Source organism: Choloepus didactylus, chromosome 2 (genome assembly GCF_015220235.1).
Source record: "Choloepus didactylus isolate mChoDid1 chromosome 2, mChoDid1.pri, whole genome shotgun sequence".
NCBI classification, from domain to species: domain Eukaryota; kingdom Metazoa; phylum Chordata; class Mammalia; order Pilosa; family Megalonychidae; genus Choloepus; species Choloepus didactylus.
Window position 1 is genome coordinate 150,897,916 of NC_051308.1, and position 17,595 is coordinate 150,915,510.

The 17,595-nt window shown below is 39.4% G+C and overlaps 1 protein-coding gene across 2 annotated transcripts in view; it reads left to right on the forward strand.

The window, feature by feature from the left end:
- The window catches only part of TGFBR3 (transforming growth factor beta receptor 3), a 189,756-nt gene that overhangs the window by 160,137 nt on the left and 12,024 nt on the right, over positions 1-17,595 (forward strand). For both annotated transcript variants that reach the window (XM_037826657.1, XM_037826658.1), the window contains 4 exons: positions 2,768-3,067; positions 5,789-5,909; positions 14,197-14,238; positions 16,270-16,377. In XM_037826657.1, the coding sequence (XP_037682585.1) occupies positions 2,768-3,067; positions 5,789-5,909; positions 14,197-14,238; positions 16,270-16,377 (571 nt within the window). The remainder of the gene's footprint in view (positions 1-2,767; positions 3,068-5,788; positions 5,910-14,196; positions 14,239-16,269; positions 16,378-17,595) is intronic.

The window sequence follows — 17,595 nt, forward strand, 5'->3', positions numbered from 1 at the left end:
TTTTTCCATTGTATGCCTCAGAGAGCTTTACCCGTTTCTGCTCATTAGTAGCCAGTATTCCCTGCATATTCTACCCTGGGAGTTTTGGGTTTTTTCCTCCAATTTCCCAATGGTGGTTTACTTGAAGCACATTATTGTTTTTCTACATTCATCTTTTCATTCTTGTTCTTTCACATGTCTTTTCATACGTCTATATTTTTCATAGTTAAATTTGGTCCAAGACTGTCAAATGATGACAAAGAAGTGAAATAAATAATTTTGCTGCCATTTAAAAAATCAAGTATATTGAAGAGAGTTTGGGGAAGGGGAATGTTGTAAGCTGCTTTATTTTAGAGTTGTTTTAAACAACTTAAAATATGAGTGAATTTGTAAATGTTTTGCTAAGTAGGACAGCAGCCATACCTAGTCTTTATTTTCCAGTTAGAACACCAATGCTTATAGGAATTTTTTTTTCCTCAGGTTAAGTAAAACTAACTAAATCACTGAATTCGTCTAAAGAACTATTTCTAGGTTTCTTCTTCCAGCCTCCCTGCTTTTCACATGCCCTCCAAGAATCTTCTGTTCCCTCTAGACCACAGTCTCTTCCTTTAACCCAAGACAATATTAGTTTACTACCTATATCGCCTGATTATCTCTAGGTGGTAGCTGGTGACATAATGGCAGCTTCTCCTTTAGCTTATGTTTCTTGGGGAATTAAAAACAAAAAATGAAAAAAAAAAACCCGAAAAAAAAAAAAAAACCTTTATAACCCCCCAAAATTAAATCTGCAATACTACTACTACTACTACTACTAGCTGGCATTTATTGAATGGCTAGGAACTGTGTTGTTTGCTTGTATTTATTTTACTAATTCTCACAATAACTATATCTATTAGGCATTAGTATCTTTATAGTATGGGTGAGGAAATTGAGGCTCAGATCTCCAGCACATGAGCTGGTCTTACAGAATAGAGCATGAGGTGTCCTTGGGTTTGTCTCATTTAAAGACTGTAGTCTTCTATTTCTTGTTTCCAGTCCATTTTAGATTAAAACACTTACTGATAGTATTTTTTCCTTCAAAACAACTTTTTTCTTAGACATTTCTACCATTACATACATTCTTGAGATTAGAGGAGAGATTTGCAGTTTACTCTGTCATATGTTTTTGCAATCTGGATTTTGAGTTCATATTATAGAGCACTTTTTAGTAATAGGATATATGTCCTTTGTCATCACTCCTAGGTAAAAACATCTTGTTTTTCAGAAGTATTGCAAAAATAGGTAAATATTTTCAGAACTACGAAATACCACTTTCTATGAAATTTCCCACAGAGGGTTCTCAACCAAAGTCACAGCTTGGGCCTGGGTAAATTGGTTCTGTAGTTACAGTGAAGTAATAAAGAGAGAATAGATTAGGGTTATAAGATCTGACTTTGAGCCTTGATTTTACCCAGTAATTAATGTATCTGATTTTTAGTGACTCATCTTTCTTGTGTGTTCAGTTTTTCTTCCATTTTTAAAATGGAAATGAAAATACTTACCTCACAGATTGTTCTGAAGGATTGAATTAGTAAATGTACGCGAAAGCTCCTTGTGTTAAAGCAAAACAAGGTGACTTTATCATTATCATCATCATTAGCATCTTCCTCTCCCTCCTCCTTATTTTCCTTGTCCCCTATAGTTAACCACCTAGGATCTTTCATAATAGTGCCCTCATGTGATGTCAGGGATTTCCCCTGAGCATCCCAGAATGGAAAGTTTGCTTATATCTCCATGTCTTTTGAAAAGGTTCTGGGACTCTTGGCATATGATTGAAGATTAACCTTATTTCTACAGTGTTTAGGTTTATTCTGATCCTAAGTTTAGTCAAGGAGCCAGGCATGTAGATGAGAGAAAGTTCACACCGTGATCCATGTGTCTCCAAATGGAGAATCCCGTGGTCCGGGGTATTTAGCTGAGTTCAGGGTAGTTGAGGTTTGAATTCTGTTTACACTTGACCAAACACTACTTCCTGTTTCTAAAGAAAAGAATGAATCTTAAGGTTTGGGCATAGCCCATACAAATGTTTTTAAGAGAAAGTGTAAATGAATCGGAAACATTTTCAGGTTAGATTCCCCTCAAAATACCCCTGGGCTTAGAGGGTGAAGGGAGAATACTTGGCAAGGCCTGGTTTGGACCTGTGAGCAGCTGGGACACTTTGCCAGGTCCATGATTTTTACCCGATTGCACTGTCCCGGACATCCAGCGATGAAGCATAGCTTTAGATGAATCCATAGCTTACCTGTAATGGTTTAGCCTATTCTGACTTGTCGTAGTTTAGGGACTCAGTTCTCTCTGCCTTTGTACCCACTATACTCTTTTATGAGCACTTTTTAAAAAGTGCCTACCTTACAAATGGTGCATAATTATGACATTAGGGGTTTTGCCTGTTGGTGTTTTTTATTCATTTTGGAAAATTCACTTTAGGTGCACAGTGTGCTTTTATTTTTATCTGCCAGACAACTTGTGGGAGGTTCAAGAGACTTATTCAATTTGTGTTTGAATCTTCCAGGCTACCATTTGAACTAAATAAATAGTTCACTGTTACCATCCATATCAAATATAAATGGAAAACATTTCTTTCTTCATTGAGTGTATGTTACTTTGGTTAAAAGAAAGACTATAATTATGTTATGAAAATAAAACACTGTCTGTAATCGGCAGGAATATGCCAGAATCTTACCCTCATGCCTAAAGTAAATGCATGACGCTAACTCATTTCTAAATTGATCTTTCTGTTCTTTTGTAGGTGTCTGTTACTAAGGCTGACCAAGAACTGGGATTTGCCATCCATACATGCTTTGTGTCTCCATATTCAAACCCGGATAGAATGTCTGATTACACTATCATTGAGAACATTTGTCCTAAAGATGAATCTGTGAAATTCTACAATCCCAAGAGAGTGCACTTTCCTGTTCCACAAGCTGAGATGGATAAGAAGCGATTTAGCTTTGTTTTTAAGCCCATCTTCAACACCTCACTGCTCTTTCTACAGTGTGAACTGACGTTGTGCAGCAAGAAGGAAAAGGGCCCCCAGAAGTTGCCTAAGGTTAGTAGGCCTTCATCCATTTGGACTCTCTGACATTTTGAGGTGTGGCAGTGATCTTCTGGAGAAGTTTAATCACAGGTTATTGAAGGTTGAGGCTTTTGGTTTTGGAACTGTCCAACTGAAGTAATAAAGTCAGTGTTATCAGAGAGCTGTGAGTTTTATGGAGTCTTAGAGAATAAATCTTGACGGTATGATTTTTTTTTTTCCCATGGAGGCTACTTCATAGTACCTTATGAGTAATAAATCAAGACTGTTTTTCCATTGAGGGAGAGCGCTGGCTTTATCTTTGCTATTCAGATAAGGTGCAGTGCCAAAATATGGAGAACCAAAAGGACAAGTTCAGTGTGGGGATTAATTTTTCCAGACCCCACTGGGACTTGTATTGCAATTGTTTTTTGACCTTCTCTGTGTGAATTATAAGGTTGCCTTGTCTCCAGAGGACTTTTAAGGGAAACTACCAAATATTTTAATTTTTCTTGGTTTCATACCAGTTCATAATGTTTATTTCATTTCATTCCCCATTTTGAAGTGATACATTGTGTTGCCACAATAGAAATCAAAACCATTTGACCTTGCTGGAATGGTTGCTGTAGTGTGGATCTGCAAGTTTAATTATGGTACCTCATCAGGTCGGCTTTGTGCATGAAAGGGTCTTCTGCCATAATTTTGTTTGCTGATATGCCATAATTATTATAGAATTTCATATGTGCATCTATTGTTTAGATACGTCACATGGTGTAAGCTGACTTCTAATCCTTTGTAGTCACATATCAATCAATGTCCAAAAGTCTAAGCATCAAGCTGTATCATTGACCAAATATTATATGTGTAGAATTCTCTTATTTATTGTATTGGTTTTAAGGGATAGGTAAAGGTATCGGTGTAGGAGGAAAAAGTGATGATTATCAGATAGACTACAATTGATCTGAATCGTTTGCACCATTATATTCCCCTCGGTATCCATTTCTCCTATGACACCAAAACAGAATTTTGTTTACATATGAAAATATAGCAAATCTGATCATAATCAACAGAAATCATGTATATATAAGTTGATTTCATCTGTGCTCATTAGGTTGCTTTTGGAAACATTGATGCCTTAGCCTTATGGGCATTCACCTTCAATGGCCATCATGGTTGGGGCTTAGTGGACAGAGATAAGAGAACCACAGAGACCTTGATGCTTGCCTGTGGCACCCAGCTGCTTTCTGTGAGCAGAAAGATAATTAGGAGTTAGGAATCTAGGAGGGGAGGCCTGGCAATTACTTGGGGTCTTTGCTGGTGGCTTTGGCTTTTTCCTTTCTCTGAGCCTGGCCTCAAGCAGCCCAGCTTCATAGTGGGTTAACCTGCAAAATTAATCCTACTGTTTCCTTCCAGAACACGCCAAGTCTCAGGGGATGACAGTAGATGTGACCCTAAATCTAACGTGGTCATTTATACCCAGGAGCAGTGGGATACAGTGGAAGGACCATGGGGACTCAGGAAGGAAGGCCTGCTACTTATTAACAGTTTTAACCAAGTCCTTTTGATGTCACAGAACCTGCATTTCCTTATCTATAAAATAGAGATAACAGAACCTGAGTTCCCTCCTAGGTAGAGGAGCAAACAAAACAGTAAACAATTCACCATTTATGGAGCAATGGCTTAGAATGAGCTATTAACACTGTCTTCCTATTTGCTGCCTTAGAGTTAATATTTCCAGCCTTCGTGGCTTTTAAGTGCTTTCTGTGACAATAGACAGGGTCAAAGCATGTTCTAGGAAGAGGTCTCAAAGATCGAGTCCAATCCTGTCTTTCAATGATGAAACTGAGATCCAGAGAATTAAGAGTCTTGCAGCAGCAGAGCAGTAGTGACACTAAAGCCAGTCTTAGCTCTTTTGTGATTGGTTTAGCTGGAAATTAATCAGCTTTTCTGGGTGCTTTGCTGTAGACTTTAAAAATGGTTGATATATTTCTTCTTACAGCAAGTACGAATAGGGGTCATTACATTAAGATTTCATCTATTGATGAGCATAGACAAGAAGCCAGAGGTATTGTAAAGCAAAAGGTACTAAAGTGTGATCGTACTTTTCCAAAACAGAGACTGTGGGCCTGGACATGCTGGTTTTAAGTTTTGGGCCTTAAAATAGTTAGAAGCAGTTTATCTCGTGGCCTCCACACCTGGGCACTATCCCCAGGACCTGCACTTTAGAACATTAAAAGCAGATGACCCTGCTTTTAGGTGTGTGTGCTTATACTAGGATTAAAAAACTAAACCCTATCACATGATTATCTTATGGACAACTGCATGTAAAATCTGACACCTTCATAACTCAATATATGAAGTTTCCCACAATCACAAATCACAAAAATGAACTGTTTATAATAAGCCAGTTTGGTGAAGGGCCAACATGAGTCATATGGTTTATCTATTTTTTCAGACTAAATAATACTAAAACCTCTAGTTGTTTTGTGGGAAGAAAAAAAAAGACATCATTTACAAGCCATCCAGTGATATTTACATTTTTAAATGCAACTGAGAATGCGCTAAGTCTGCCACTGTATCTCCCAGTTTGTTTGAGGTTCTTTGAAAAACATTCACATCTCCCATTTTGCTGTGGTAAATGGCTGTGTGCTGTCCGATAAGGGGCTGTGGGACAGCTGTGCAGGACAGCTGTGCAGGCAGAGCTGGCGAAGGCCCTTTTGAGTGACCCCAACTCTGTGCTTTGCTCTGGCCTTGTAGTGTGTGCCTCCTGATGAAGCTTGCACCTCGCTGGATGCCTCGATGATCTGGGCCATGATGCAAAATAAGAAGACATTCACCAAGCCCCTTGCTGTGATCCACCGTGAAGGCGAATCTAAAGGTACACTTTGGAGGCTCAGACAGAGATTGGGGGCCTATGGGATGCTCATTAAGAGAATCTGAAGCTGCTTATAAGTCCAGTTTCATTCGGAAGATAAATTTAGGGCAGCTTAGTAACTTAGAGAAGGATTCTCTGCCGGAAGAGACTTTTATTTCAGTTCTCCTACTGCCATTGTGGGTGTGTTATAAGTGAAACATTTGCTAGTGATTTCCTCTTTAAAAGCTGGATCAAAGTCAAGGTTGTCCCGGTCATAACATCACTCTCCCTTGCACTCACATATGCTTCCTTGAGTATGCATGAAAGGGTGAGGATTACTCCTGGCATGCTGGGAATTGCATGCAGTCCACAGCCCACCTTTCCACACTGTAGCCCATGGCAAGTGATGTACCGGTAATGGTTGGACAGGCTACCAGCTATTGTCGTGCTTTGTCAACATTGCAAATGTGTTTGGGAGGGTGTTATGCATGTGAACATCATCCATCTTAAGTGTCCACAGCAGAAAGGAGGTTGAGAGCCACTGCCCCAGTGTATGTTTATCATTCAGTTCTCACAATTTTACACAATCACATTAGTTGCTTGAAGGCAACGATGCCTCTCCCTGCAAACGCTAGGAATATTCAGCAAACTCCACCTTCTCAGAGAAAGGGAAAGATGTGTCCTAAGAAGTGTTATATTGTCACCAGGGAGGACAGGCAAGGCAGAGCCAGACCCAGCATAGAGCAGGGCCAGCCAGACCAGCAGAAAAGCAGAGCTGGGCCCTGTGGGGGTTAGGAATCGGTGCTAGGCCCTGTGGATTGTGTGGAGAGCATTCGATGGGGAACCAAATGTGGCTTGGGGTATCTGGGCAGTTTCAGTTGTCACTGTTGAGAAACAACCGCATTGCTCTCTACGGGTGCCTCGCTGATAGAAGGCTGCTAAAGTGAAAGTGGATTCCAAGCCTCTGGGTTAAGAGCCAGAGCTGCAGGCTGCCTTCCACCACCGGGCTGGGCCTGGGCACCAGGGCCTTGACAAAAGCCAGCGAACAGCCTGGCTCCAGTTGCCAGGCATTAGCTGGGGGCTGAACATTGTTGGTTTGGGATTTGGCAGGAATGGGCAGCAGGGGTTACCCTAGGACCCAATAGAAGAGAAGACATGTGGGTGCTGCCCAGTTTCCTATTTATTTGAATGACCTTTGTAAAAATAGTGCTGTTCTAATTGTTGTATCTGTCGGTGGCCTCTGCTACCTTCCTAGACACATGCTCACCCAGAAAGGCAAGAGAGGTAGGAGAGCCAAGATACTGGGGCACTGCTCTTTGCTTTCTCACTAACTGGCCGTGGAACCTCAGAGAACTCCCTTCGCTTCCTGGGTTTCATCTTCTTTATCTAGAAAAGGAGGAGTTCAGACCAGATGACTTCCAGAGGCCCTTCCAGCTTTTACACTTAATTGTGCTGTTCGAACAAGCAAAATAATTTTTAATTCATTTTCCAGCCTTCCGAAATTTGGTGTGAAATGTACATTGGTAGGTGTTTATTGGTTCCTTGGCAATGGTTTTTGTTTGTTTGTTTTACTTTTTTTGGCTGGTTTTCAACCAGTTGAAATAGTTTTAACAACCACAGTCTTTGTATAAATGAATCACCTAAATAGTTCCTTGTTTATCGGGTTCAGGGGAAAGAAATAAGGATAAATTGTGTCACAGAGTATATCACAATTGAGCAACAGCTGGCTCTGTTTTGTACCATGAAAGTGATTTAACAATAGCAACAGCTACTTCTAGTCCATCTGTTATTCTCACCTATTTTGAGAGAAGTAATTCTGCTGGTAATTGAAGGCAGCAGCTTGTTCTTTCTATGCCAGACAATAATTAGGCATTAATATTGCAGCAGTATGACTTCCAGTAATTCATTCATTCTTCTTTCAAGTCTGGTGGTATTTTTCTAAGTAATTTCTCTTGTAAATAAGGCAATTACTTTTATTTAAACTTAGTGTAATTATCCTGAAATTTCAGAGTTTTCTTTACATAAAAAGTTCAAGAGGAAAGTTTTATCAAATATCAAAGCAATTTAATGGGATTTACTGATTGAGGCTAGATTTTAGTGGGGGTGCATGTGGGTGAAGAAAGTTTATTGCTTAGATTTGTTAAACAAATTGAGGCTGTGAACCTGTAGGCCAGCTTCCCAGGGGCTGTCCACAAATACACTTTTTTACCTTTGCACTGAACGAGATAGGTTTTCTGGCAGTTTTCAGCTGTGCATGTATGTCTCCTGTAGCTTTTTATATTAATTTTCATTTGAGTCTCAAATGATTAATCCTCAGTTCAGGCCATTGGAGTCTATGCTTTCCCTCTGTCTCACAGTGAATTGGAAAAGTCATTTGAAAAGGAACTGTGACCATTTGCCTAATAACATTGGTTTATTTGACCATTACAAGAGTTGCCAGTCCTCTTCCCACCAGATAGCTTTGTATCTACTGTAGTATTTGTTGGGGGGGGGGGGTAGATGGATCTCTTACTGGGATTTAACTTTTTGGGTAAAACTTCAGCCAGTAGAACCACTCATTGTCTCTGTTACAACATGGGTGCTCTTTGAAGGCATTGCCGAAGCTCCAGCTCTCCCCTGTCATTTGGTCCATCTTCCCCACACTTGGGTTTTCTGGGACAGCAGATAAAGAGCTGCTCTGTAGCCACCACTGCCAGTAGCATGGATACATTTCAGGCACTGTTTCGTCCTTCTGTGGAAAAGGAGAGTAGGCCATTAAAACTAATAAATAATTCTAGGTCTCTTCTCTGGGCCACTGTTTTTAATGGAAGCTTCTTGAGCTTCTGCTCTAAGTGCCTTGGGAACCAGCATTGGGTTAACATTCTTTCGCTACTGAAACTTTCAATGATAGATGATAGTGCTGTGCTGGTGGTGATGACAACAGAGATGGTGATGATGATGATGGTCTAACATCTATTGAGCATTTACTTCATACAAGGCTCTGTGCTAAATGCTTTATGTGGCTTATCATATTTCATCCTTACAGCACCTCGATGAGGCAGGTATAAAGAGAGGTTAAGTAACTTGGCCAAGACTGCATAACATATAAATGGTAGATTCGGGATTCAGATCTAGGCACTTTGATTCCAAAGCCCATGCTTTTAAACCCTATGCATTATCCTAGGTGGAGGTTGATTCTAGTTTTCAACAAAAACTACAAGCAATGCAGGCATCTGTCTCCTCATACCCCTCTTCCGACACACCTACCCTCCGTCTCTTTCATACGGTATCGCATTGGTATTCAGGTTAACACCCAAATACTCAAATGATTATGAGCTGAAAAGAACATGAGGAATTTTAGAGAAAAAAGCCTGTTTCCCCAAAGGGTTAAGGTGTTGGGAAACCTGTCAACTGTTTTAAAAGAGTATAGTTCAGGAGAAGTTCTATGACTTTGGGTTGTAATTCACAAAAGAGGTCCAGGAAATATGAATAGTTTGTGCATATTATGGTTTATGGCAAAACAATTAAGATAGTTGAGGTGATGCCATCGTACCATATTTTCTGAAATATTTTGAAGTATAGGCATGTTAATGTTGTTTGCTTTGGATGCTGTGGCCTCTTTTTATAGCATTTGAGAACACTTTGGCTTACATAATGAAAATGATTATACCACGTCAGTAATAATAAATTTAAAAATGGTGAAAGGGAATAGTAATCATTTCTTTGAAACTTACAAAAGTATGGGCATAAAAGCAAAAAAATAGCATTCCCAAATTTGCCATGATTTATTACATGAATATACGTAAATAGTACATAATTATTAGTACGTGGAATGTTTAAAATACTGAATTTTCTCCATATTTTTAATTTAAAAACTAAAAGTGAGCTCAGCACAGCATCTGGTATATCATGGATATTCAGTAAAGATTAATTTCCTCCCCTCCTCTCACCCAAACTAGTTTTTTGTTTTGTTTTGTTTTGTTGGTGGAAATGGGAGAGAGGAAGAGGAATGGCGTGAAAGGGAAAGTTGTAAGTGTTGGTTGGAAATTAATCCAAGAGAGGTGTTACTTTTGGGAATACATTCAACTTTTTCTAGAACAAATATATTATAAAGAACCTGGCAGATTTTATTCTCTGGTGAGGTAGAGATGGAGAGAAGCTGAGCAACGAGATGATAGAAATGCTTAATTGACAGACCAAGATGTTCAGTCTCTAGCCCATAAAGGAGAGGGGTATTTACCATAGGATTTTTTTTTTTTATTCCCTGTGAATTTTAAGAAGCTTGTATTATGGAAAATTTCAAATATGTATAAAAGCAGAGAGAATAGTAGAATGAACCCCCATGAATCTACCATCAGGTTTCAACAATTACCAATTCATGACCAAACTTGTTTCCTCACTTCCTAGCTCTGTGGATTATTTTGAAGGAAACCCAGACATTTTATACTCCAATGTGTATTTCTATAAGATATGAACAATCAAAAGATCTTCAGGAGAAAACCAATGATCCAATCTTTTAGGAAGTGTGAAAACAGTGTGAAGGTTGGGTTACAGGGGAAGGTGTCCAACAGTAAGATACACGTGATATTTGTGGTTATTTATTTTAAAAATATTTATTGAGTACCAATTAAATTCTGGGCATGTAGCAAACAAATTAGAATACTGTCCTCAAGGTCTTTATGGTCTAATGCAGGGTTTCTCAACTTCAACACTATTGACATTTTGGACCAGATAATTCTTTGTTGGGGGTTTGGGGGATGACTTGTGCGTGGCCTCTACCCACCAGGTGCCAGTAGTGACCCCCATTCCCCCAGTAGTTGTAACAACCCCAAATTTTTCTAGACATTGCCAAATGTCCCCCCAGGGTGGGGGGGAGGGGGGTTTTGCAAAAATCACCCCCAGTTGAGAACCACTGATCTAATGGGAGGATATGGATAAGTGACCAGGCAATTGCAGTGAGTGCGATAAATATTGGAAGTACCCAGAGAAGAGGTTCAGTTACAGTGAAGTAAATTTAGTAAAAACTGTATCTTAAAGTCTGCACAAAGGCCTCCTGAGTCTCCAGCTTCTTCCCTTCCTCATCCTTCCTTCCCTCTTTGCCAAATACCAGTAAGTACGGGTACCAGTCAGATGCCTTGTTTCCATGTGGGCCTGTTTGGTCCTACCGTGTTTAGGAGAACTGAGTTGGAAGCAGGAGGCCAAAAGCTGTGGTCAGTTATTCCTCCAAAACCCAAAATACCCTGTTTATGAAAACTGTGCCTAACAATCCAAGGAGGGAAGTTTTGGTTCTAGAGGTAGACCCAAATTTGCTCAGAGTATATGAAAATATTTAACTCATAATGTTGACTATAGTTTGTCCTTTCTGTAAAGAAATATTTATTGCTAAAATTCTCTCTACAACAATAGCTAAATCCCTTTCTTACAATCTCACCCTTAAAACAAAAGTAAACATTGTCATGTCCACTCTTTTCCTTTTAGCATGGCAACTCGATTTTAGGGTTCTGGTGGAGATCAAACTTCTAGCTCTGCTCAGGGGCTATTGGGGACTTGGGAACAAAAACGTTAGAAAATAAATCCTTTAACCTCAGTTCTGCAGCCTGTGCTTGTTATTGTTTATGCATAGAAATCATGGAGGAACTTCACCCAGGGGAAATAAGCAACAACTGTTTCTGTAGTTCTGTGAGAAGGCCCCTATTTGAGGTTGGGGTGGAGGATTAGATCATAGCATAAGTTCATTAAGAATTGTAAAACAATGTCATCCATCACATAGACTTTGCTATAAAACCTAAATTCTCACGTGTGAAATTTCCTTAGGGAAGAATCATTATTTTTAAACCACTGGGGGATTCTGAGTGACAAAAGCTTAACCATGGGTGGTTGATTGGTTGGAACTCTTCCCAGAAGTGTGTATGTTTCTTGCATGGTGCACACCATGGAGACCTCTAAATGCCTTTGGACTTAGTTCAGTGAATTAAACTACTACTTCTTAAAAGTAGAATTCTGTGGTTGAATAATCCTACTTCAATAGGGTTCTTGGGAGTTTAAAATGAGATAAAGTAAGTCCAGGCTTTTTGTCAACTGTAAACCACTATACAAATGTAAGGCGCCATCACATTGTTGTTTTACTGCTGCCGGTATAGCTGATGGTGTGAAACTCCCAGAAAATAATGTCACCCTTTGTAGCTAGTGTGACCTCTGCCTGCTGAATTAGATTTTCTTAAAATCATGCAACCATTTTAACTTTCTTAATAAGTGTAACTTTCCCCTGTATCCCCATCCCAAAGCTACCATGTCGCACAACTCCAGGGGGCATCATTCAGTCATATTGGCCCTGATTCATTCCGTAGCATATCTTCCCCCAGAGCTGGTTAATCCTGAGAATTTATAATCCTGTCTCCTTTTACCCTGGCTGGCTTCTTTGTTTTATAAATATTAACTCAAATGCTGCTTGTCTTGGTGAAATTGTCAACAAGTTATTTCTTTCCACTTCACTGTGGATTCCAACAGAAGGTGTGTGTTCCTTGTTTACTGAATGAAAATAGTGAAGAAAAGAAAGGCACTAATCACTTTTAAACTCTAAGGACAGAAGCAGAGTCTATGCCAGAGATTCACAAATTTTCTCTGTGAAGAGCCAGATAGTATTTTTGCAAGCCATCCAGTCTCTGTCTCGATTACTCAACTCTGCCAGTGTAGCCCCAAAGCAGCCATAGACGATATGTAAATTAACAAGTGTGGCTACGTTCAAATGAAACTTTATTTATGACCACCAAACTTTGAATTTCATATAATTTCCTCACGTCACGAAATGTCATTCTTTTGCTTTTTTCCCAAACATTTAAAAATATGAAATCCATTCTTAGCTCACAGGCCATTCAGGCAGGCCATGGTTTGCTAAGCCCTGGTATATGTCACTCTCAGTGTTGGGGATTATGTGTAGCTGTGCGCTAGTAGCTACTCAATAAATGCTTCCCCAGTAAGGACAGAGTGACATTCACCAGTCATTTAGCCTGTGGACTAGGAATCTGGAATTCTGGTTCATCTCCTGCCCTGATGCTTTCCAGCTGTGACCTTGGGCTAGTCACAGAATATCAGAGACTCAGGCTGCTCATTTGTAAAGTAGAGACAAAAATTCTTGTTCTGCCTCCCCTCTCCCCAAGGCTGGTGTGACCCTCAAATGAGATCATTTCATGAACTCAAGTGACAGAAATATTGAGACTTACTAGCATTTTCATATAGTCTTATTTTTAGTTTCTTGTATTGCCTGCTTTCAAATATACATCAACACTTTAGACATCCTTCACCAAACACTTCTAGTAGGCCTAAGGATATACAGATGAGTAAGAACTAGGCCCTGCCCTCAGATGGAATGAGCAAAGGAGGGCAAGACCAGCTCTGCTTCACGGAGATGGGAAGAGGAAGGAGTTGAGGGAAGATCCCCAGCCCCCAGTAATAATGCCGATAAAGCAGGCCTTGGGGGCTTGTGGGGAGGAAGGCATTTCAGGGGATGGCTTGCAGAGCATGATGACAGGGAGCAGTGTGGAGAATTTGGGGAGCCTTAAATGTTTAAGTATGAGGAGCCCATAATGAGTGAAGGTTCCTGCCAGGAAAGGAAATAGACGGAGATAGGTAGAGGAGGGAAGGGGTCTTTGTCTGCCGTGCAACTATTTAGAGTTTGGAATTTTTCCTGCAAATGAAGGGGAGTCATTGAAGGGATTAATCGTGACAATCAAATAAGTGCTCAGCTCTGGGCTGTGGAAAATTCACTCTGGGGGCAAATGTGGAGAAGGAAGCATTTGGGGCTGGGGGTAGTGATGGAGAAGGGAGACCTGTTAGGAGACCTCTATAATAACACAGGTGAGAGAGGAAGAGGAACTGAACTGTAAGTTAATAGCATTAGGGATAGAAGAATACACGTACTTTTGCAGAACTTGAGTACATTAAATTAGTAGTGTTTTTTGAAAGTGAAATAACCTAATGTATACACTGGAGGTGTGTGATATTTAAAGGAACGCTTTACTGAATCAATCCTTTAAATAAATGTATATGTGCACGCATATGTGAATTTGTAGCCTCAGATTACTTTTCTCAAGTTCAGGTGTTTGCCTTCAAGTACAGGAGTAGCCTGTACAATCAATATTTAACAAAGTATATTGTTTAAAATTTCTGAGTAACATGTTATAGATTTGAAATCTAAAAGGGATAATAACTGGCAGAGCTTTCTCAAAGTATTTAACAAATAGAAAAGGGGCAGCCTCTGTTGAGATTTTGACGACCCTTTGCTTAAAACCTGGTTTCTCTATGGAATACATTGTGATTGATGTTTTTGTTTCAGAAACGGGTCCAAGCATTAAAGAATCGCATCCTATTCCTCCACGTAAGTTTTTATGCAACTATTTTGAAATGAAGCCTCCTGGGCTTTTATAATAATGAGTTGGTTAGTGAACATTTGCCAAACTGAGTTTTGATAAGGAGACTTTGGCTCTCACTCTCTTTTCCCCTTCTCTTTTTTGTCATGCTTTCTTCTTCTTTCCTCTGTCCTCCCTTCATTCCCCTCTTTCTTCTTTTCCTTTCTACTTTTGCCATTTTTAAATATTAATTAGTTGGTCCATTGATGCATATAAACTTAATGGGAAGGTAGTAAATTACTTAGTTTTAGAGAGAGAAGTTTATTAGTTAATTATTGGCTTACTTGTATCCACTGTGATCTGAAAGTATTAACTTGCAGCTATGGAAGTGGTTTCCTTTGAGTGTCATCAACAATATGTACCTGTTCAGAGGGAAACAATGCTAAGGGAAGGAGTTGACCTTATCTTTAAGACAGTCCCTAGTCCAAGGGGTATGTGAAAAGGTGGGTGGTGGGGCACATGTGAGAAACAGACAGAAGCAGAGACACAGAGAGACACAGTCTCTCCTGCTTACCTAGTCTGATTTTCATAAATGACATTTCCGTCTTTGGAATTTTGGAAAATTTCTACAGAAGACTTTAAAAACCATGCTCCATTTTTGCATCTATAGGCATAAAAAGGCAAGTCATTCCTTAATATCTGTCCCCTGGGCTAGATTAAATTAGGTTGATGGTATGGTTCATCTTAACCTCCAGAGAGTTCTTCGTTCTTACTTCTCATGGGGGAGTCTCAACCCTTTTAGAAACTCATACATCTCACCTTCAGCAGGTGAAGTCATTTTATCCCCGTTTTTCAGACGTTTAAATTAACACATCAGGGGTACATGGCTAGTAACTGGAGCGTGGGAATCAGAACTCTTGAATTTGGATACTTCCAGAGTTTTTACGCCATGATATACTTTTCCCAGACCCCTTTGGAGTGCTGAGGCTGCTCAAGGATTATGTTTTTCCACAGCTAGACCTTTTACAAGGAAGTGCGTTAAGAGGCCAAGAGATTTAATTTATATAGATATTAGCTGAAGTTGCCTCTGCTAGAGAGGATAGCAGAGATAAGATTTAATTGAAATAGTGGGGAAAGCCTGTACCTTCAATTTATATTCAAAAAATAAAGGACTTAGGAATTTTATTCTACTAAAAACCACTCTCCCTTGGAAATGGATTTTAATTTTTTATTAGTGACTCAAAGAAGGTAGTTTCCTTAGGTGAAAGGAAATGTTCTATTTCTGTGGCCTGGAATTAATTTCAGATATAAAAATCTTGAGGAACAATTGGTTCTGTTTATGTTTTGCTGACCATAAAACTGACGTCAGTCCCCCCATAGAGAAGTATTTCTGTTCCCCACATAGAAAGATCATAGTTGGAAAAGTGTTGAGGTAGATTGTTTTAAATGACCCAATATACTGTTGTTAAGATGAGGGTATCAGTGAAATACTACAATCCACAGGAATAGTTTATTCTTATTCTTTGTTTTCTTCTTGCTCCTTTCTTCTTGTTATCTTTCATACTTTCAAATGTTACAAAAAATATATTTGTGAAGTATTTTAAATGTGTTTTCTGTGCCGTGCCTCATTGTTGGAGGCATTCAATAAATAAGCCGTGAGTCATATTTTGATCATGGAGGTTCACCTTATTTTTCAAAGCATCTTACTCTCTGAAATTTTAAGCCACTTACCATTCAAATAGAAGGTCCTCAGATTGAGATAATGGAACCACAGACATAAGGTTTCACACAGAGTTTATAAATCTGATTTTTATTAAGTTTGTTGCTCAAAATAAATTGTGAACTAGGGCTATCTTGGAAACCTAATAAATTCCTTTTTCCTTTGAGAGAATGTTTGCAAGTTACAAATATAGTATATTTTGTTGGAATCCTCATTTTGTTCTCAGATTTTATTACTCAGTGCTTGACCTCTGTGACGGTGCTTGTGAAACAAATATAAAATTGCAGTGTATCATGCAGACTAACCTCAAGTGTGTGTATTGGTTTTCCCTCCTTTCCAGCAATTTTCCATGGTCTGGACACCCTAACGGTGATGGGCATTGCGTTTGCAGCATTTGTGATTGGAGCACTCCTGACAGGAGCCTTATGGTACATTTATTCTCACACAGGTTAGTGTGACTGTTGAATGTTAGTTGGCGGCACATCCTGTGTGCCCGTAACGTAATAGACACCTGGTGTTATGATGGATAAATGAATGGATGAAATTTGAATGGAAGAAGGAGAAAGCTTGTTCCCACCATTTTCACATTTACGTATTGGCATTAATTGGGTTTTGCAAAAATATAAATTGCTTAAACAGTGTTAAAAAAGGATGTTTAGAGTATTTAGTTTAATTGCAGTTGAGATGTCAGTGAAGTTTAGCTTCCCATAAAGCTATTTTGTAGTTAGAGTTTAATTAAAGAAAGTTAATATGGTCAAAACTGGAAATATGAACCATTCCTCCAAAGCTAAAGACTTCAGAATAGCCATATAAATGGGCAGGAAGTGAAAAAGGAAGCCAAGATTTTATTACCACATCTGCCAAGATGGTGAGTACAGTCCACCAGAGACCCTAATTAATGGCATACACCAGAATTTCTTAACCTTTTGGTAGCCTATGCCATGCTTCTCTTAGATGAACATAAAATATCCTTCTGCAGTTATTTAAATTTTCAAAATATATTTTCATGAATTGAAAACAAACAAAAATGCTGAAATGAAAGCACTTTGTTTTCAAACTATGCTCCCTGCCCTGGAAATTCTGATGCATGCTCCTTCCCCCTCCCACCCCCCCAACACACACACCCAAGGTTGAGACTTGCCTGAACAGAGAACCCCAATACAATATGAAGGCCCATCGAGGGGAGTCTCTAGGGCAGTGGAAGGGAGCAAATGGGCTACCCTTCTGTTGCTTCTTTCTTAGTTCTCTTGCAAATCTGGGAAGGGGAGAATTTTCTCTTGCAAATCTGTGAAGGGGAGACATGCATTTTTGAGTCACGTCTAACGAGTTAGTTGATCTTGTTCATTTTCGGATACTTGGAGTTGTACACTGTTGAACTGAGGTAAACTGTGCAGGATCGATCAGAAGCCAGTGGCCAGCCCAGCCTCTCTGTTTAGAATGTCCTTATTTCTCCATTGAACCAATGAATGCCACCATCTTTGACCTTACCAAGCGGAAAGGGTGACTGATTTAAAGTGAAGAGAAGCACTGAAAGTCATTTTGGGGAGTCATATCGTAATCCTCTTGATTTCTAGGCGAAACCTCAAGCTATTAAGAATAAAGACATGACACAGATTCTCTGTTACTCTTCTTTCCCACTTAGCCAGCAATTAAAATTTCAGACTCT